The sequence below is a fragment of the Salmo trutta genome, chromosome 27, assembly GCF_901001165.1.
Source record: "Salmo trutta chromosome 27, fSalTru1.1, whole genome shotgun sequence".
Taxonomy (NCBI): Eukaryota; Metazoa; Chordata; class Actinopteri; order Salmoniformes; family Salmonidae; genus Salmo; species Salmo trutta.
In genome coordinates this window covers 13597345-13619525 of record NC_042983.1, presented here as the reverse complement: position 1 = coordinate 13619525, position 22181 = coordinate 13597345, and the positions used below count along the sequence as shown (strand labels likewise).

At 43.5% G+C, this 22181-nt stretch overlaps 1 protein-coding gene across 1 annotated transcript in view; it reads left to right on the top strand.

The window, feature by feature from the left end:
• Positions 1-22181, top strand: part of LOC115164344 (single-stranded DNA-binding protein 2) — a 103173-nt gene that overhangs the window by 46417 nt on the left and 34575 nt on the right. The window contains exons 2-4 of the mRNA XM_029716737.1: positions 6699-6771; positions 8637-8698; positions 9066-9150. Coding sequence (XP_029572597.1) covers positions 6699-6771; positions 8637-8698; positions 9066-9150 — 220 coding nt within the window. The remainder of the gene's footprint in view (positions 1-6698; positions 6772-8636; positions 8699-9065; positions 9151-22181) is intronic.

Genomic DNA, 22181 nt, shown 5'->3' with positions numbered 1-22181 from the left:
CAGCGGTGTCGTTTGGCTTAGCAAACGACACCGCCTTCTTCATCAGCCTTCTTTTCAAAATGGTTGACGAAGCCATCCGCAGAGAGAGAGGGGGGGGAGGAGGATTCAGGAGGAAGGAGAAGGTAGCAAAGAGCTTCCTAGGGTTAGAGGCAGATGCTTGGAATTTAGAGTGGTAGAAAGTGGCTTTAGCAGCAGAGACAGAAGAGGAAAATGTAGAGAGGAGGGCGTGAAAGGATGCCAGGTCCGCAGGGAGGCGAGTTTTCCTCCCTTTCCGCTCGGCTGCCCGGAGCCCTGTTCTGTGAGCTCGCAGTGAGTCGTCGAGCCACGGCGCAGGAGTGGAGGACCGAGCCGGCCTGGAGGATAGGGGACAGAGAAAATCAAAGGATGCAGAAAGGGAGGAGAGGAGGGTTGAGGAGGCAGAATCAGGAGATAGGTTGGAGAAGGTTTGAGCAGAGGGAAGAGATGATAGGATGGAAGAGGAGAGAGTAGCGGGAGAGAGAGAGCGAAGGTTGGGACGGCGCAATACCATCCGAGTAGGGGCAGAGTGAGAAGTGTTAGATGAGAGCGAGAGGGAAAAGGATACAAGGTAGTGGTCGGAGACTTGGAGAGGAGTTGCAATGAGATTAGTGGAAGAACAGCATCTAGTAAAGATGAGGTCAAGCGTATTGCCTGCCTTTCCCTCAGCACCAGGAAGTCTAGGGACTGGAGGGTAGCATAGGCTGAGATGAACTCAGCCTTGTTGGCCGCAGACCGGCAGTTCCAGAGGCTGCCGGAGACCTGGAACTCCACGTGGGTCGTGCGCGCTGGGACCACCAGGTTAGAGTGGCAGCAGCCACGCGGTGTGAAGCGTTTGTATGGCCTGTGCAGAGGAAAGAGAACAGGGATAGACAGACACATAGTTGACAAGCTACAGAAGAGGCTACGCTAATGCAAAGGAGATTGGAATGACAAGTGGACTACACGTCTCGAATGTTCAGAAAGTTAAGCTTGCGTTGCGAAAATCCTATTGACTAAAATGACGAAAATGCTAGCTAACTAACACAACACTACACTAATCAAGTCGTTCTGTTGTAATGTAATAGTTTCTACAGTGCTGCTAGTCGGTAGAGGTTGGCTATTATACAAAAGCAACTTTGTAGCTAGCTAGGGGACGGAAATAGCTGGCTAGCTAACCTAGCTACCCTCGATAATTACTAAACTACACAATTATCAAGCTATGACAAAGACAGCTATGTAGCTAGCTAGCTAACACTGCACTAGTCAAATCGTTCCGTTGTAATGTAATAGTTTCTACAGTGCTGCTAGTCGGTAGAGGTTGGCTATTATACAAAAGGAACTTTGTAGCTAGCTAACATAACATAACACTAATCAAGACGTTCCTTTGTAATGTATTTCGTTTCTACAATGCTGCTCGTCGGTAATAGTTGGCTAGGTATGGCTAGGTATGGAACAATGGCGTCGCGGGGGACGGAAATAGCTGGCTAGCTAACCTAGCCAACCTCGATAATTACTAAACTATACAATTATCAAGCTATGACAAAGACAGCTATGTAGCTAGCTAGCTAACACTGCACTAGTCAAATCGTTCCGTTGTAATGTATTAGTATCTACAGCGCTGCTAGTCGGTAACGGTTGGCTAGCTAGCGGTGTTGACTAGCTAGCAGCTAGCAGTGTTGACTACGTTAGGAGGACGAAAAAATAGCTGGCCTCGATAATTACTCAAACATACCTGAATTTGCCAATAGAAACTCTTGTTTGCAACTATTCTGACTAATGATTACACCCTGTATCAGCTAGATGCAGGCAAGAGTGTGCAACCTTCTCACCGTGATTACTCAAATTTTTCTCTTGACCTGTGCACCTACGTTGTAAACTTTCATTCGTAGGCTAGGTTGAAGCAACCTCATGATGGGTATAGGGAAAATTAGTGTGATATCCTAAACCTATTAATGTTACATTGAGCTGGGTGAATGGAATATGAATGACAGTCACCCAATAATGCTACGGTCATTAAAAAAAAGATTGTCCTCTCTGATCTTAAACGGCACCGACCGCCACTGGTGTGTGTGTGTGTGTGTGTGTGATAGAGCCGGAAAAAAACTGACCATATTGGAATGCTATCTGGCCTTGAACAAAGAGTACACAGTGGCAGAATACCTGACCACTGTGACTGACCCACAATTAAGACCCATAGTCCTTGACTATGTACAGACTCCGTGAGCATAGCCTTGCTATTGAGAGAGGCCGCCGTAGGCAGACCTGGCTCTCGAGAGAAAACAGGCTATGTGCCCATTGCCCATAAAATGAAGTGGAAACTGAGCTGCACTTCCTAACCTCCTGCCAAATGTATGACAACATTACAGACACATATTTCCCACAGAGCACAAAGACCCCAAAAAATGAAAACAAATCAAACATTGATAAACTCCCATATCTGTTAGGCGAAATACCGCAGTGTGCAATCACAGCAGCAAGAGTTGTGGCCTGTTGAGAAAAGGGCACCACTGGAGCAACATTGTAAATACCACCAATGTTTATCTGTTTATTTATCTTCCCCTAATATTCGTACTACAACTATTTGCGCATTACTTAAACACTGTAAATAGCTGATAATATAACATTTTGAAATGTCTATCTTTTCTAAACCTTTTTGAGTGCAATATTTACTGTTAAATTCAAAGTTTTTTGTCAATGTTTTGTGTCTTCTCACTTTTATTTTCACTTGCTTTGGCAACGTAAACTTGTTTCCCTTGCCAATAAAGCCCCTGTGAAATGAATTGAGAGAGAGAGCTCCACACAATAATGGAGGAACAGACAGGGCCATTTTAATAAGTGTGATTTATAGGTATATTTTTGCCAAGCCTCAGCGCATTTAAACCTGCGTTTCTTAGGTCAGTAGAAACAGCGCTGTGGGAATTAGCACCTCTTTATACTTAGCCTTTTCTCCTCTTCTTGTTCCTTTCATCTCCTTTTCTCCCCACTCTTCTCTTCACCTCTCCAGATCTCTCCTATCCTTTTTTAAAAATCTCTTCTTCTCTCTTTGCTTTCCTTGGTTTTCTTCCTTCTCCTCTCCTCTTGTCTCCTCTCTCTGTCATCTTGTGTCAATGGGCAGATGTGTCTCTTAGGGCCACACAGTAGAGTCACAGCGTAATATTGATTACCCATCATATTTCAGAGAGAGAGAGAGAGAGAGAGAGATGTTTCATGCCAATGGCCATTAGGCCGACCAGTGGGACATAGGCCAGATGCAGGCCCAATATACGGTCGGACAGTAGGCCGCAGAGACATTAATATGTGTGACTTGTGTACTAACTTTCCAGTTTTCCGTACTGCATGTATTATAGTGTTTTTTTGTTTGCTGACTTCATGTAAATGATCAATAAAGTATATTGTATTGTACAGACAGACAGTACAGACAGAGATAGAAAGAGACGCAGCCTTAAGAACATCACCATGTTTTATTCATGCGACGTCGTTGCGTTAACCTTGTCCCTGTGAAAAGCTTTGTCTTCTCTGTGGTTAAACATCACGCCACTCCGCCGCCTGCTGCAGACACTGTGTTGCTCCTTTTGTTCTCCTCTCCTTTCATACCTCATCCCTTCATCATTAAACACAAGGCCTCTCAAGAGAAAGACAAGATAGATGAGAGAGTTGGAGAGAGAGCGAGGGAAAGAGGTAGAGAGAGTGAGGGAAAGAGGTGAAGAGAGAGGTAGAGAAAGCGAGCGAGGGCAAGAGGCACAGAGAGAGAGTCTGGAGAGATGTGCAGTCCATCATCTTCAGAGAGGTAGACTAGAGGTGTCTGGAGGGTTTATTTTTGTCCCAGTCTGAGATGTTAGTCTAGACTGAGGAGACACTACGCTGCTGCCTGCTACTGCCTACGCTGCTGCCTGCCCGCTGCTGCCTGCTATGGCTGGGCACAGACATAGGATACATCCAAAATGGCACCCTTTTCCCCTTTATTAGTGCATTACTTTTGACCTGGGCATACAGGGCTCTGGTCAAAAGTAGTGCACTATAAAGGGAATAGGGTGCCATTTGGGACACATCCAGAGAGCTGGTGAGTTTTCATACTATCCTCACCAGGGAGAAACGTCAAGTGAACTTCTAAGGCCCTATTCCCACTACGAGATATGAAGGAGAGTCTAAGGAGCTACCAGATTAGGAAAAACTCTGGGCCCCAGGAAACATCCCCACCACCTCCTGAAATCACCACACAATGTTACAAATGAAAACATATATCCTATTTTACATATTTTTGGTGGTGGGGATGGGCTTCCATAGTTTTATGTGGTTCCAGTCGTGTAGTGGTGCCTGGAGAAGTGGGTATACTCGAATTAAACCACATCAGGAGACCACTTTTGAGGTCTGGGGGAAAAAAAAGAAATGTGGATTTTTTAGAGTAGCCTTTCATTAAGGTATGCAGGCACCTAGCACTCGTGTATGATTAACGGTGTTTCTGTAGCACATGAGATGGAGTTTGCAAAATAAATGGTCACTGGATTGATGCAAATAATAATAATCATCATCATCATGATATCATTCTGTCAGGTAGGCATTGGCTACATTGTAGCTAGTTAACATTTAATAGAGAAGGTTTTTGGGAAAGCCTTTCCATCTACTTGAAGACGGTTAGAACCTATCATTAGCGTCAATATATTTTTCCTGTTCCTTAATTGTTTGAAACATAGACATTTTACTTCATATTATGAGGCATGTCTTACCTTGCGACAAAGTAGCCTATAGCCAAAATCCCACCATAGAAACATGGAGGCAATTCTTTTTAATAGACTTACTCATATGCGTTCTCCTGTTCTATTGGTTTTCTTTCAACTTTCTTTCATTGCCTAGCAGCCAAAGGCATTATTCTAATCATATTAGTAACCCATGATAGTTGTTGCATCTCTAAATCCACCCACTTTCTAACGGATATGTCCATCTCTGTCCATGAAACCGCTTGCATTTTAGAACAGTGTTTTCCCGCAAATTGCATTTTGGAACATTCAGGCGTAGGCCTACTGCCGTGTGCACATTGCTGCGCTTAAAATGTGAAGAAAAATTTTCGTTTATCAACATTTTAAGCTAAACATTCCGATCAGTTCCATCAACCCTATTAATTGATACGGGCGTATACCTCCACTGCACTACTTTGATAAATATCAGTGGGGATGAAGAAGTGGGTGTAGGCAATGCCCACTGACAAATAAGTGGTTATATGGCGTATACCTATACCCTACACTACTGCGTGGCTCAGTGCAGCCGGCCGATATGGCAACAATTTCTGAATTGAACATGCTGTACATTTCAGCTGTTTCAAAAACACCATTTATACTGTAGGAGTGTTGTCTCCACGAGACAATTCTGTTTACACTGCTCTGCTTCAAGGGGGGCAAATGTCGGGCGATGTCTTGCGATACCTCCGGAGGTAGCGGACGAGACGTAAGCAAGTACGCAAGTTCACATTTGAGTAATTTGTCTAGCCGACGGTATTTTTACGAAAAGTGTAGTAAGTGTGAAGAGGCTCTAAGTCCAAAATAACCCACATTCTGGAAACAGATTTCCATGTTTTTATCCACCATTGCTGCTAAAAAGATTTCCCTTTTCACTAACTACACTTCTTCTGAATGACGATTCTACCTTGAACCTTACTGATCGCGAAAAACGTATGTGGCTTGCAGGACTTGCGCCTCGATCACACCAACGGTGTATTTGCATTTTGGCACACCAGAAGTACGTTCATTTCCAATGGAAAAGTGCGTTTGCCTTGCAGCATTGCGTTGCAGAGACAGTTGCGGTACGTTCTGTGTGGTACATACGTTGGATTTATCGAACGTCTGCGTCAAACTGTATGCGTAGAGGGCTTGACAGAAATGTTATCAGAAGGTGAATGCTGAACTTTTGTTGGACACATATACAGATGAGTCTGCAGCCAAAAAGCAGCCAAAAAGATGGTTGCATTATGTTGACAAGAACCTCGCTCTCTGCCATGGCGTTTATGGACATTGGTTTGAGTCATTTCATTGTCAATTGGGATTGTTTTATCCATAAAAAAATATGTTTTATTTATTTTTTCCGCAAATCCCCCACGGGCTGGATTGAATGGGCTGGCGGACGGATCCAGCCCACGTCCTTATGTTTAAGACCGCTGCTCTAGACTGAATCCATGTTTCTACAGTTCTGTAACTCCGAGACCCAGCCAAGCCTGAATTGTACTGCTAAGAGACTGACTGATCTTGCATTGATCCCTGACAGATCAATGGATATCTTGTATCTGTGGATCAGGTAGACCACCTGCCTGCCCTCCAAGTTAGTTTGATCAACAGAGCAGTACAGAGTAAAGAATCAATGAATGAATCAAGTGTGTAATGAATTCCCAGCGTGGGAAAAGCACAGTGTTTTGAGGGGTATAGAGTGCCTGGGGTAAAACAGAGGCATTTCCTGTGTTCCCTCTGTGCCAACTCATCTCAGCATGCTGTTTGTTCTCCTATTGCCTGTGTGTTTTCAGCTTTAGCAGAGTCTGTCGAGGGTATAGTAGCCTTCCCATTGGCTCTGTCTCATATGGCCCAAAGTTGAAATGGTTAGTTGGAATTGAACAGGAGAGGTCGAATTGTGTTATCCAGTCGACACAGCCTAGTGTGGCCACACTACTTTACTCTGGTGATCATACTACTAACATGTCATCCTTATGTTTCTCTGTGCAGATTAGCTCTCTATGTGTATGAGTACCTGCTGCACGTAGGGGCACAGAAGTCAGCACAGACCTTCCTCTCAGAGGTAAGTGTGTGTGTGTGTGTGTGTGTGTGTGTGTCCACTCTCCTAGAGCAGGGCTGATTCTGCCTCCTATGCTGTGTGTGTGTGTGTGTGTGTGTGTGTGTGTGTGTGTGTGTGTGTGTGTGTGTGTGTGTGTGTGTGTGTGTGTGTGTGTGTGTGTGTGTGTGTGTGTGTGTGTGTGTGTGTGTGTGTGTGTGTGTGTGGTTAATTGAATTAGTGTGGAGCACAGTGCTGAGCTGGCAGAGCAGGCAGGGCAGTAGGGGGTTCAGTATTTAGCCTCCATTACTGGGATCAGCCCAGAGAGTTACGATAGACCACCTAGCTGACAGGTTACTCTCTCTCTCTCTCTCTCTCTCTCTCTCTCTCTCTCTCTCTCTCTCTCTCTCTCTCTCTCTCTCTGTCTCTCTGTCTGTCTCTGTATGCAGGTAAGGAGGTTTGAAAGTTGAAACCAGTAATTTTCTCCAAATCACTCTAAATTAAAATGGAAAGGGAAAAAGAAAAAGAAAAAAAGAAAGAAAAAAGCAATAGAGAATGCATCAGCTGGCTCCACCCCCCCTCCCCCCTTCACACGGACACACACAAATACACACACCCTTTCCTCTCTGGCATCCCATGGCATATCACTCCGTCTGTCTTCCGGAGATGGTGGAGAAGAGAGGGAGGCGGTGGGTTTGAGTGTGGGCGCCGAGCACATTAGCTGAGAGAGGGATGTGTATAAACACAGCCGTCCCTCCCATCCCCCTACACTACCCAACCCACCATGGCTCCTACTGGAGTAGAGGGCAGGAGAGGAACAAGGCTTTAAATAGCTGTTAGCCACTCCATAGAGCTATGTTTACCACGCACATCTGTTGACACCTCCAGGCTGAGACCCTGAGACCCAACACAACCCAACCTCAGATTGGCTAAATACAGACAGACCACTGCTTCTGCTGCTGAGGGAACATGGGTTAGTTGGATGGTGGTCACTGTTCACTGTTGACGCTTTCAAACATTGGCTACGATGAACAGAATGTTCACGCTACGACTGTAGTTGTTTATTTCAAATAGGCTCCTCAACTAAGTAGAGATAGAGAGATAGACTGACAGAGAGAAGGATTGGAAAGTCAGGTTAACAGGGGAGTTGAGTCATGCTGTAAACCTTCTACAGCAGGGTGATGTCACTCTCAGAGCCAGCCTAAACAATACCATGATAGTCGCCCCATTGTGTACAGTTTCCGTAGACATCCACTCTACACCACCGCTCAATCACATGCTTTTACTGTGTGTGTGTGTGTGTGTGTGTGTGTGTGTGTGTGTGTGTGTGTGTGTGTGTGTGTGTGTGTGTGTGTGCGCGCGTGCGTGCTCGCAAGTGTGCATGCTTTCCTGTGTGTGTGTGTGTGTGTGTGTGTGTGTGTGTCCATAAGTCAGGTTTACTCCAGAGGATGATGTTACTGCTTGCATTGACCTTGTGTGGAGGCACAGGAGATGGCATGCTAAGGTTTGAGAGAGAGAGAGAGAGAGAGAGAGAGAGAGAGAGAGAGAGAGAGAGACCAAGCGAAAGAAAGGAAAGAAAGATGGTGATGAGGCAAAGCAAACACAGGAGTGTTTCAGGGTTCACAGTGTGTGTCCTGTACAAAGGACAGATTGGCCTCTCAGGTTGGTACATGTCCTTAAGAACAGCCCCACAACTAACAATGGGCTCTGTCAGGTTTATAGTACACAATACACACACACACACACACACACACTTGAGGACTTAAGTTGCAGTACAATGGGGTCTACACCCGACACATTATATACCTTTGAAACCTCTGTCTGTCTGTCTGTCTGTCTGTCTGTCTGTCTGTCTGTCTGTCTGTCTGTCTGTCTGTCTGTCTCTTGGGTAGATCCGATGGGAGAAGAACATCACATTAGGAGAGCCCCCAGGGTTCCTCCACTCTTGGTGGTGGTGAGTACAGTACTACATCCTTCACTCCGTTCCCTCACCCTCTCCTTTATCTTCATCCTCCTCTCTTCTCTATTACAACTTGTTTTAAATGACAATGACTTATCAATCGACCTTACTGGGCCCGTATTAAAAAAAACTTCTCAGAGTAGGAGTGCTGATCTGGAATCAGTTTTCCCTTTTAGATTATAATGAATGGACAGGGGGACCTGGCTATTCTACTCCTACTCTGAGATGCTTTGTGAATACGGGCCCTGGTGACATTCTGGAATAATCTGAATGATAACATTGCTAATGATAAAGATATTGTTATTTTTGTTTGTTCAGAACCTCTATGTATCTAACCTCCCCTGCCTTCCCTGTGCTGCAGTGTGTTCTGGGACCTGTACTGTGCAGCCCCGGAGAGGAGAGAAACATGTGAGCACTCCAGTGAGGCCAAGGCCTTCCATGACTATGTGAGTCACCATCAACATTACATTACCTCACCCCGTCCTCAACCACTGCTGCCCCACACTGGTACCTACTGCTGCCTTACACTGGTGCTAACCAGTGTTCTGCCAGTTTTTTCAATAGAAGTACAATGTATAGGAGTTTAGTGGCTGGATGTAGGCTACCTGGTAGTGGGTTAGACACCTGTCTGATTCAAGCTGTCTAATCCATTGTGGAGACCACAGGGATGGTACACTAATATCACCAGTAGTACATTTACCGTTAATTCCCATCATTTCTAATCTACAATGTTTGTTTGGTTACGGCCATATATGTTAATGCATTTAATATATTATTATTACAGTCTTACCATTGTCATTTTAGGAGTGGACACGTTGTTTGCAGAGTGCACAACCTATGCTAAACTTTTGTTTGGAGCACTACTGTCAATCTTGAGTAGGAACATGCACCTGATTACGCATAGAAGTAGGCCTAGGCTTCCTGGCCTGCGTGCCAATGTAGGCTCATAAATGTGCCCATTTGGGGATCTGATACTATATATATATATATATATATATATATATATATATATATATATATATATATATATATATATATATACACACACACACACACAGTGGGGCAAAAAAGTATTTAGTCAGCCACCAATTGTGCAAGTTCTCCCACTTAAAAAGATGAGAGGCCTGTAATTTTCATCATAGGTACACTTCAACTATGACAGACAAAATGAGAAAAAAATTCCAGAAAATCACATTGTAGGATTTTTAATGAATTTATTTGCAAATTATGGTGGAAAATAAGTATTTGGTCAATAACAAAAGTTTCTCAATACTTTGTTATATACCCTTTGTTGGCAATGACACAGGTCAAACGTTTTCTGTAAGTCTTCACAAGGTTTTCACACACTGTTGCTGGAATTTTGGCCCATTCCTCCATGCAGATCTCCTCTAGAGCAGTGATGTTTTGGGGCTGTCGCTGGGCAACACGGACTTTCAACTCCCTCCAAAGATTTTCTATGGGGTTGAGATCTGGAGACTGGCTAGGCCACTCCAGGACCTTGAAATGCTTCTTATGAAGCCACTCCTTCGTTGCCCGGGCGGTGTGTTTGGGATCATTGTCATGCTGAAAGACCCAGCCACGTTTCATCTTCAATGCCCTTGCTGATGGAAGGAGGTTTTCACTCAAAATCTCACGATACATGGCCCCATTCATTCTTTCCTTTACACGGATCAGTCGTCCTGGTCCCTTTGCAGAAAAACAGCCCCAAAGCATGATGTTTCCACCCCCATGCTTCACAGTAGGTATGGTGTTCTTTGGATGCAACTCAGCATTCTTTGTCCTCCAAACACGACGAGTTTATTTTTTACCAAAAAGTTATATTTTGGTTTCATCTGACCATATGACATTCTCCCAATCCTCTTCTGGATCATCCAAATGCTCTCCAGCAAACTTCAGACGGGCCTGGACATGTACTGGCTTAAGCAGGGGGACACGTCTGGCACTGCAGGATTTGAGTCCCTGGCGGCGTAGTGTGTTACTGATGGTAGGCTTTGTTACTTTGGTCCCAGCTCTCTGCAGGCCATTCACTAGGTCCCCCCGTGCGCTTCTGGGATTTTTGCTCACCGTTCTTGTGATCATTTTGACCCCACGGGGTGAGATCTTGCGTGGAGCCCATGATCAAGGGAGATTATCAGTGGTCTTGTATGTCTTCCATTTCCTAATAATTGCTCCCACAGTTGATTTCTTCAAACCAAGCTGCTTACCTATTGCAGATTCAGTCTTCCCAGCCTGGTGCAGGTCTGCAATTTTGTTTCTGGTGTCCTTTGACAGCTCTTTGGTCTTGGCCATAGTGGAGTTTGGAGTGTGACTTTTTGAGGTTTTGGACAGGTGTCTTTTATACTGATAAGTTCAAACAGGTGCCATTAATACAGGTGGAGGACAGAGGAGGAGCCTCTTAAAGAAGAAGTTACAGGTCTGTGAGAGCCAGAAATCTTGCTTGTTTGTAGGTGACCAAATACTTATTTTCCACCATAATTTGCAAATAAATTCATTAAAAATCCTACAATGTGATTTTCTGGATTTTTTTCCTCATTTTGTCTGTGATAGTTGACGTGTACCTATGATGAAAATTACAGGCCTCTCTCATCTTTTTAAGTGGGAGAACTTGCACAATTGGTGGCTGACTAAATACTTTTTTGCCCCACTGTATATATATATAAACTTTATTTAACTAGGCAAGTCAGTTAAGAACAAATTCTTATTTACAATGACAGCCTATCCCAGCCAAACCCTAACGACGCTGGGCCAATTGTGCACCGCCCTATGGGACTGCAAATCACGGCCAGTTGTGATACAGCCTGGAATTGAACCAGGGTCTGTAGTGACACCTCTACCACTGAGTGCCTTAGACTGCTGCGCCGCTCAGGAGCCTGTGAAACTGTGGAACTGCAGTGGAACTTCTCACAGCAATTTTTTCTTCGCTTTGAAAAGCAAGTTAACCAAGTCTGTTTTTACATCCATTGAGAATGACAATAGTTCATTAACGTAGCCTATTTGAAAAATATTTCCAACTCTCTCCCTTTCGACAACCAGTCAGCATGAAAGGGGAAAAAATGTTATGCTCTGATGATGGAAATGTCATTAAAAAAAAGCTACCTGATTACTTCTTATCCTTGCGCAAATAGCCTACAGCTGTGTTGGTCTGTGTGGAGCTCACTGGTGCAGGAAACTGAGGGCCCAGAATATTTTATACAATGTTGCAAGTTTGCTAGCACCAGCTTCAGGCAGGACCCAAGTTAATAGTTGATACAATGTTTCAAGTTAGTTTCAGACAGACCATGCATAACCAATGTGATTTATTGAATATTTATTTTTATCAGGATATTTTCTACCTGGCTGACTGCAATGTTTTTATTTATTGGCTTTATGTTGGCTATTTTTACATATTGGCAATAGCAATATAAGTTACTTTTACATTTGTATCATTTTCATTTAGATGGATTAACCACAGGACATTGTTTTTGAGATATGACAACTTTATTATAAATGAAATGAAACTATTCCATGAAAATGTGCATATGAAAATCATAACTGGCATGCAGATCAGTAGGAATGGTACGATAACTTGGCACTCCAAATGGAAAAGGTTGCCGACCGCTGGTGTGGCCTATTACCGGCAACTTCAGGAGCATAACGGCAGAACCTGCCAAGGCCAGCAGCAGCGGGAGGAGGAGGAGGAGGGTCTGGACGGGAACAGGTTTTTTTCTTCTGGTTTTATTTGCAGTTCTTAAAGCATCAGGCAAAGTAGCCTACATATAGTTGATTTTATTCAAACATAGGGTGTGTTTATATATAGACAAATACACATTTAAAAATGTTGACCAATCAATTGGTCAAAAGAACAGAGGACTCTCGGTCGTAAAAAGGGAAAGTCATGTAAGCATGTCCAGAGCCTGAGCTGGGATGTGTAGAATCACTTCCTTTATCTTTTCTCTCTCTCGCCCGAGGGAGGTGGAGGGGTCTCCTGCTTTTTGAAGTTGTTGTTCTTTCTCTGGAGCCAGTCTGACTCATCAGATTTTGTGTGGCTTGGTTTATTGAGACGCATTGTTGAGAGTGCACAGGTCGTAGCTTTTTGCTTTCTCCTCTCTCTCTCTCGCTGCAGGCCTAGTGGGCAACTACTCCCCCCACAGACCCCCTCTCAGTGTAGTTGGAGGCAGATGGGGAGGTGGGGGCACGGTGCACAGTGTGAGGTGGAGTGTGTGGAAGAGGTGTGCATGTATTTGTGTGTGCAGGAAGATGATGCTGATTCTGGTGATGATGTGTGATGAATAGGCTCCTGGGAAACGAAGCAGCAGCGCTGTGATGATGTCATCCTGGCTCTGGGGAGAGGAGCGCTGGAGGGCGGCCCGACCTCTGAGCCCTGAGAGAGAGAAGGGTGGGGTGGGGGGAGTGAGAGTGAGGAATGGAAATTGGAGGGTGAGGGAGAGACAATGAGGGGCGAAAGAACAAGGGGGAGAGTGGGGGATGGAAAGGGAGAGAGCTATGAAGAGAGAAAGTGGGAGAGAGAGAGATGGAAAGAGAGATGGAGAGGGGGGGCTGGACAGAGGCAGCATGAATCTGAGTCACAGAAAGAGGGAAGGAATAGAAGGAAGAGAGGAATCTCATCTTGCCTATTCCCTCTTCATCCTGCCTCCTCTAAATCTTACTGGTAACAACACCACACACAGTCTAACTACATAACTTCATAGAGAGAAACAATTACTGGCAACAATGAATCTTTAGAAAACTCCACAATTTCAGCTTCTTCTATTACTTTCGGTAAATGCATCAATTAAGTACAGGCAGGCATGTGGTGAGCAAAATAAATGGCACAAATTTGTCCATGTTCTTCTTCTGGATGTAATCTGTGGGTTGTAATTAGCCAGGGTCACTTTCAATTAACGGTGATTGTGAGATCCAATCTACCACACAGATACTGTAGCTACTTTACACAGCTCAATTAACAGAGATAGGGAGACCATTATGGTCGGCGTTATTGAAAAAGGAAAACACCTTGATTTGATGCGGATCATCATTTGTTTCAATCGTCTGACTTTGAGGCTGATGAAGGTGTAATCAAGCATATTTGTGGTAATTCTTTTCAGATAGCTAATTACTGTTCGGGAGATAGATGGATAGAGAGAGTTGAGTCAGTTCTTTAAAGATACTTCCTGTGCTCAGCTCATTCCATGGTGTCAAGGCTTTGGTGTCCATCTGTATTACTATACTATTGTATTATCTGTGTGTGTACTTTGTGTGTGTGGTGTGTGTGTGTGTGTGTGTGTGCTTGCATGCGCAACTGTGTGTGTGTGAGTGTATACATTGTGTCTGACGTGAGCTGGTATTCCAGGAACTCCAGGGAAAAGTGAGGGAAGAAAGAGTGATGAATGAAGTGAAGAGTCCTGCTGTATTGATTTCATCTTCAGTCTGGGTGTTTCAGCCAGGGAAACAACGTTTACAGTTCTGCTAAGTGCTTTTTAAATTGCCTTCTCCATGCTAAATGAGCAAATTTCATTCGAGGAGGGACACGGAGTCATCAAAACAAGCTATTTTTACATTATTTCGATCAGCTCGGAAATGGACCAATTAGAAGCTAACTCACAGAATATTGCTTTTCTGTCTTTCAAACAAGGTTATAATAGTTTTGGGATTTTATTGGATTTTTATTTCAAGTTTAGTTTCAGTTCGTTTTCACAACGTATTTGCTCGTTTCAATTTATTTTTAGTTGTATAAAACTATTTCTATTTAGTTTTTATATTTTTATGTTCACTTTTAGTGTTCGGGGTGGAAGGCTAGGAGTCATTGATGTTGTATAGTTTTTTGGGATGTCACTACTTTCAACTGGGGGGCAGTAATACATAAGGTGATGGGTTAAATTTAAACGATTCATTCAGTCTCGTTGTGACTTGGATTTAAAAAGAATAGCGCTGAGACTGGAGCAAAAGTAAGGATGAAGGAAACTTTCTCTCGCCCATGTTTACACCAATCCAATGCTTTTTAACTTTAGTAGTACATGTAAGAATCAAGTTAGCTATGTAGCTATTTTTCCCCCTGTTAGCTAGTGATCAGATTATCTATATATTGACAAGATACTGGACTGACCGCTCTAACAATGGGAATAAATGTCCAGAAAGGCAGAAGGCAGGCGGGAGAGGGCAGGATCAGGAGGGGACATTCTAGCCAATGACAGGGCAGATACGCTTGTGAACAACAGGAACAACGCTGATATAACAGTTTTTTTTTCTCAAAGTTGCTGGAATGCCAACTTTCACAGAGTGTACAAAACATTAGGAACACCTTCCTAATATTTAGTTGTTCCCCGTTATGCCCTCAGAACAGCCTCAGTTCGTCGGGGCATGGACTTTACAAGGTGTCGAAAGCGTTCCACTGGGTTTCTGGCCCATTTTGACTCCAATGCTTCCAACAGTTGTGTCAAGTTGGCTGGGAGTGGATCTCTAAATCGTTCCATCTCCTCCCACAGATGCTCAGTTGGATTGAGATCTGGTGACTGGGCAGGCCACTGCAGTAAGCTGAATTCACTGTTATGTTTTCGTTTACTATAACAACCTTGCTCTCAAGACTTCGATTCATGCAGGTCAATGAGATTGTTCCTGACGATTCTATGAGAGGTTGGAAGGTAACAAAGAAGCAGGATGATTCTCAGTGTTATGTGGTGACACTATAATTCTGTGCCAATGTTCTTTCATAACAGGTCCACAACAGTCATACTCCATTAGTTTGATCTCTGGATTGGGCCTGTAAAGAGAACCATGTAGCATCACTCACCCCTCTAGTTTCTGACCCATTTTCTAACATTTAATCCAGCTCTTTTTAGAGCCATGATAAGTACTAGTCTCGTTTGTAGCTGTGTCTCCAATCTCCATTACGCAGAGTACCGCTATAAGCCTAGCAAGCCAGGCCAGGCTATGTAGACACCACTAAACTCTACCCTACTTCTTGCCAGCTAATCCTACCTCCTTGTCCAGCTCTTATTGGCACCACTCATCTAGCTGACTTCTATCCCATTTCTTATCAAGTTAATCCCCCTACCTTTTTGAAACAATGGTCTATCCTTGTTCTGCTTTATTGATATCACACTATTATCAGAACTAATTTCTTTGTGATCACAGGGAGTTGAACACAAACATGAGCAAATTAAACAGGATGGAAAGAGAATCATGCCAGCATGAAATTGGTTGTAAGACCTGTAAAAGCAACTCAAGCATGTTAACAAAGCCCCCACCACACACACATACACACACACACACACACACACACACAACTTTGGGTAGAAACTGACATTTAATCACTGGTTTTCTTATTGAAGAATTGCATATTTTACAAAGGCTATGCGTGTGTGTGTATATATGTTGGTGTATGTGTGTGAGGATGTATGTACAATATACAGTGAGGGAAAAAAGTATTTGATCCCCTGCTGATTTTGTACATTTGCCCACTGACAAAGAAATGATCAGTCTATAATTTTAATAGTAGGTTTATTTGAACAGTGACAGACAGAATAACAACAAAAAAATCCAGAAAAACGCATGTCAAGAATGTTATAAATTGATTTGCATTTTAATGAGGGATACTTTTTCAAATACTTTTTTCCCTCACTGTAAAGAGTTCCTTAGCTGTTGGTTGTTATTGTGCGTGTGCTTTATAAATTCAACTGTGTGTGTATGTCAAATCAAATCAAATTTGATTCGTCACATGCTTCCTTAAACAACAGGTGTAGACTAACAGTGAAATCCTTGCTGACGGGACTTTCCCAACAATGCAGATAGAAAGAAAATAGAGAAATAATAGAAAAGTAAAACGCATAATAATAAAAGTCATAATAATGTGTTTTTGTGTGAACAGAGTGCTCATCCAGCATGAAAGGCTGTTTCTCAGTCAGACCAGAGCAAGTGCCAATCAGGGTTGTAACTAGCTTAGACAGGAAGGGACTTTTCGTAGCAGGTTAGGAGAGCATGTTAGCTAACCCCTTTACTAACCTTAACCTAAGTCTCCTAAACTTATACGTTAATTATCCTAACCTGCTGTGTAAATTCTCTTAACCTGCTACGAAAAGGTAGCAGGTTCCCGAGTGGCGCAGCGGTCTAAGGCACTGCGTCTCAGTGCAAGAGGCGTCACTACAGTCCCTGGTTTGAATCCAGGCTGTATCACATGCGGCCGTGATTGGGAGTCTCATAGGGTGGTGCACAATTGGCCCAGCGTCTTCCGGGTTTGGCCGGGGTAGGCCGTCATTGTAAATAAGAATTTGTTCTTAACTAACTTGCCTAGTTAAATTAAATACTTTTTTTTGAATCACTGGGGGGATGCTAGCTCTGACACTGTGCTGTTAGGGAGGAGAGCAGATCAAGCACAAGGCAACCTCCTCTGACGAAGCGATCTCTCTCGAAGTACAAGAACTCACACATACAGACACACTAATTTACTCATGCATAGACAGACACACGGGCCAGGAATGATACATACACACACATGCATACATATTCAACCAACTCCAATACCTGCTCAAGCCCCACACCCCCTCTCTACCCCCCCTCCACCTCCTATCTCTACACACACTTTCTCCCCCATTCCTCCCCTACACCCATGCACGCACACACAGACACAGACAGGTATTTTTGGGGGCCTCTGCCAGGGATCCAGGGAAAGTAGGGTGTGGTAGCTGAACACAAGGGACTACTCTGTTTAACTGGAAACACCCTTGTCCTGATATGACCCTGTCCCCTACGTACACAAACACACGCGCACACACACACACACACAGTGACACTACTCTCCACACTCCACCCACTAGCAAACAGTCAATGAGTCATTCCTCATGAAACCCAGACAAAAAAATACCATGATTTTGGGGATTTTCATGAAATGTAATCCATAGAATAGGCTTTGGAGAAAGGATTGTTGACATATATTTGACATTTGTTTCTAAAAGCATAATTGAGAAATAATTTCTTAGTTTACATATTTATGATGTTTTGGCCTTACTCAGGCCTCCTTTAAGCAAAGATTTATGTCATATGAAGCTTTACCGTTTGCTCTGTAATATGAGTAGTATTTTGATTTCAATACAAAATATATATATATATATATATATATATATATATATATATATATATATGTATATATATGTATATGTATTGACAAATATAAACATGAATATTGAACATAAAATACACTACAGGAATATCAAAGTTCCAAAGTGGGATCTCTGCTAGTTTTAAAGTTATGGCCCGTTTTTTGAGAAATTGGTATAGTAGGCAATGTACAGTAACCAATCACAGCCTTTCTTTTACTTATATCATTGCACATCCTGCAAATCACCAGTAGATGGCAACTATTTTGAATCCATTTTCACATTCACTGTTGGTAATGCTTACAAATTGGATCATAACTCTAAAACTGGCAGAGATCCCACTCTGGAACATGTATATTCCGATATAATATATTATGTTCAACAATATATGGGAACATTTGCCAAATATAAAAGTCAATATTCATGTTCATATTTTTCAATATTCATAAATGTATGTAAACAAAAAGTTATTGAAATCCAAAATACTACTCATATTACAGACTAAGCAGTAAAGCTTCATATGACACCAATGTTTGCTTTGTAACACCTTCAGATGAAACACTATGGAGTCTTAAAGGAGGCAATTATTTCTCAATAATGCTTTTAGATAAAAATGTAGAATATATGTCAACAATCCTTCCTTCAAATGCTTATTTTATGAATGACATTTTGTGAAAATCCCTCAAATAATAGTATTTTTATGTCTGGGTTTCGTGAGGAATCACTCCAATGACTCTCAATGTCTGTGTGTGTGCACTGCATTTTCTTGCCTGTTAGTACAAGCCTACCAGAGTGCATTTCTGTGGCTGTGATGGCCTCATCACCTTATTACATTTCCCAATCATGACATCACAGGGTACTTACCAGGACACAATGTATTTAGAAAGAACACACACATACAAGTAACTGCCACAATAAAGGAAACGACAAGTTAATGTGTTTTAATAGGGCGATGGGCCACCACAAGCCAGAACACCTTCAGTGCGCCTTGGCATAGATATATCGTCTGAAACTCTATTGGAGGGATGTGACACCATTCTTTCACAAGAAATTCCACAATTTGTTTTCATTTTTTATTATTATGTTTTTTTTATTATTGAATTTTAAAACATGCAATCTACCTGCAGTGAAGCTGCTCAACATTTACATTACATTCAGTCATCTAGCAGACACTCCCATCCAGAGGGACCCACAGGACCAAAAAGGGTCAAGCACCCCCCAAGGGCACAAGGACAGATTCTCCACCCAGGCGAAACGGGGACCCGAACCAGCAACCTCTCGCCCCAAGCTCCCAACCGTCAGGCCATCAACCATCCAAGAATCCCCCCCACCCCCACCCAAGCCACCGTCCCCCTTCAACCCAACCATAACCCACCACCGACCCAGTGTACCAACAAACAGAACAAAAGAGAAAAAATACAAAAATAAAGGAAAACAGCAAAAAACAACAATAGACATCAAGGACAACAAAAATCAAAACAGCAAGGCCTACTTATGCGTTTGTGTGCATGTGTGGCACTATTTATATGTGTGTGTGTGTGTGTGTGTGTGTGTGTGTGTGTGTGCGCGCGTTTGAATGCGAGTGTGTGTGTATGCATGTGTACGCGCGCGTACAATTTGGTTTTGTTGATGGTGGGGGAAAACACTGTCTCAGGTGTCGCTCCTGAATCTCCCATCATTTTTCTATTGGGTTGAGATATGGTGACTGAGACGGCCATGGCATATGGTTTACATCATTTTCATGCTCGTCAAACCATTCAGTGACGACTCGTGCCCTGTGGATGGGGGTATTGTCATGGTAGCCAAAATAAAGGCCCGCAAAGCATTTTTATACATGACGGGATGTTAATTGCTTAATTAACGCCGGAACCACACCTGTGTGGAAGCACCTGCTTTCAATATACTTTGTATCCCTCGTTTACTCGTGTTTCCATTATTTTGGCAGTTACCTGTATACATGCACACACACTGCAAGCACGCACATGTGCATACGGTATACATAAACCTAGAGATTCTTTCGGTTTGTAACGTTTGATTCTATTAAGCTGCTTTTACATATATTTTTCTGAGCAGGATCAATGTGTGGTTGTGTGTATACATTTTGTATTTATCACATACGCACATTACCAGGATATACTCTCTTGGATCTCCTGGCTCAGCGCATTGTGGGTGCCAAGCTGATTGGTGGACCAATGGGGGGTGGAGGAGATGGTTGTGTGGGGGATCAACGGGACCCCCAGTCTGTTTCCAGGCAACAGAGCCCTTCTCTCCTCCAGTCTCCTCGAATCTCCTGTTTTTAAGCCGAGCTGAGGAGCAGTGTGAGGGTGACTCACAGGAGAGAGAGAGAGATTTGTTGATGGTGGGGGAGCAGATATGGAGCTGTTTTTACCAGTTTAGTAAGAATGCAAATGAGAATGTGATTGTCTTGTGACAGTCGTGCTAACATTGAGAACAGTTCACAGACCATAGCAGAGAGATGTCACCTGAAGAGCTGATAGCTTGTGTGTTAGCAACTGATTTGTAAACCACTGTCTACAACTTTATGAATTTCATATCATGTTAAACTATAACTTCTCTCTACAATAACTACTTTTTGCTTGCTTACTGTTTTCTCTCCGTCTGTCTTTCACCCACTCTAACAGATAGACATTGTTACAATAAGCTAACTATCTTCAGAAAAGTCACCTCTCATCTCTCTCCCTCTTTCCCATTCTCCATCTCTTTCCCTCCTCCTCCCTCTCTCTTTCTTCCTCTCTCTTTCTTCTCTCGCTCTCTAACTCTCTCTCTCTCTTCTCGCTCTCTCCATCTCCCTCTGTAGTCTCTTGCACTATCATGCTTGTAGTCTAGCAGTCCCCAGGAGTGTGTTTTCCGCTGCTGTGTCATGTCACACGCGTGTTTGGACATGTCAGCGAGGCGTGTTTGCACTCAGCTGCTCAGTGGTGGGCTGGGGTGAGAGTGAGGGCAGTGGGGAGGACAGGGGCAGAGATGGGTTGGGCTGAGGACTGAGGTCAGGGGAGTGGACAGGGCCATGAGAGGAGGGGAGTACATGGGCAGGGGTAGGCTGGGATGAGGACTGAGGGCAGGGGGGAGGACATGAGCAGGAAAGTGGTATGGGGAAGGGCCTCCCTGGTGGCATTGGTGGTAGGTTATCTCTGTGACCCAAAGTGGCTGTGATGGTGTAGTAGACTGACGGCCATATCTCACCATAACAGTCTCTGACAATCAGTATCTACTTTCCCCTGATACAAAATGAATCCATATACAGTGCATTCGGAAGCTATTCAGACCCCTTCACTTTTTCCACATTTTGTTACGTCACAGCCTTATTCTAAAACGGATTAAATTGTTATTTTTTTCTCATCAATCTACAGTCGTGGCCAAAAGTTTTGAGAATGACACAAATATTAATTTTCACAGTCTGCTGCCTCAGTTTGTATGATGGCAATTTGCATATACTCCAGAATGTTATGAAGAGTGATCAGTTGAATTGCAATTAATTGCAAAGTCCCTCTTTGCCATGCAAATGAACTGAATCACCAAAAAAACATTTCCACTGCATTTCAGCCCTGCCACAAAAGGACCAGCTGACATCATGTCAGTGATTCTCTCATTAACACAGGTGTGAGTGTTGACGAGGACAAGGCTGGAGATCACTCTGTCATGCTGATTGAGTTCGAATAACAAACTAGAAGCTTCAAAAGGAGGGTGGTGCTTGGAATCATTGTTCTTCCTCTGTCAACCATGGTTACCTGCAAGGAAACACGTGCCGTCATCATTGCTTTGCACAAAAAGGGCTTCACAAGCAAGGATATTGCTGCCAGTAAGATTGCACCTAAATCAACCATTTATCGGATCATCAAGAACTTCAAGGAGAGCGGTTCAATTGTTGTGAAGAAGGCTTCAGGGCGCCCAAGAAAGTCCAGCAAGCGCCAGGACCGTCTCCTAAAGTTGATTCAGCTGCGGGATCGGGGGACCACTAGTACAGAGCTTGCTCAGGAATGGCAGCAGGCAGGTGTGAGTGCATCTGCACGCACAGTGAGGCGAAGACTTTTGGAGGATGGCCTGGTGTCAAGAAGGGCAGCAAAGAAGCCACTTCTCTCCAGGAAAAACATCAGGTACAGACAGATATTCTGCAAAAGGTACAGGGATTGGACTGCTGAGGACTGGGGTAAAGTCATTTTCTCTGATGAATCCCCTTTCCGATTGTTTGGGGCATCCGGAAAAAAGCTTGTCCGGAGAAGACAAGGTGAGTGCTACCATCAGTCCTGTGTCATGCCAACAGTAAAGCCTCCTGAGACCATTCATGTGTGGGGTTGCTTCTCAGCCAAGGGAATGGGCTCACTCACAATTTTGCCTAAGAACACAGCCATGAATAAAGAATGGAACCAACACATCCTCCGAGAGCAACT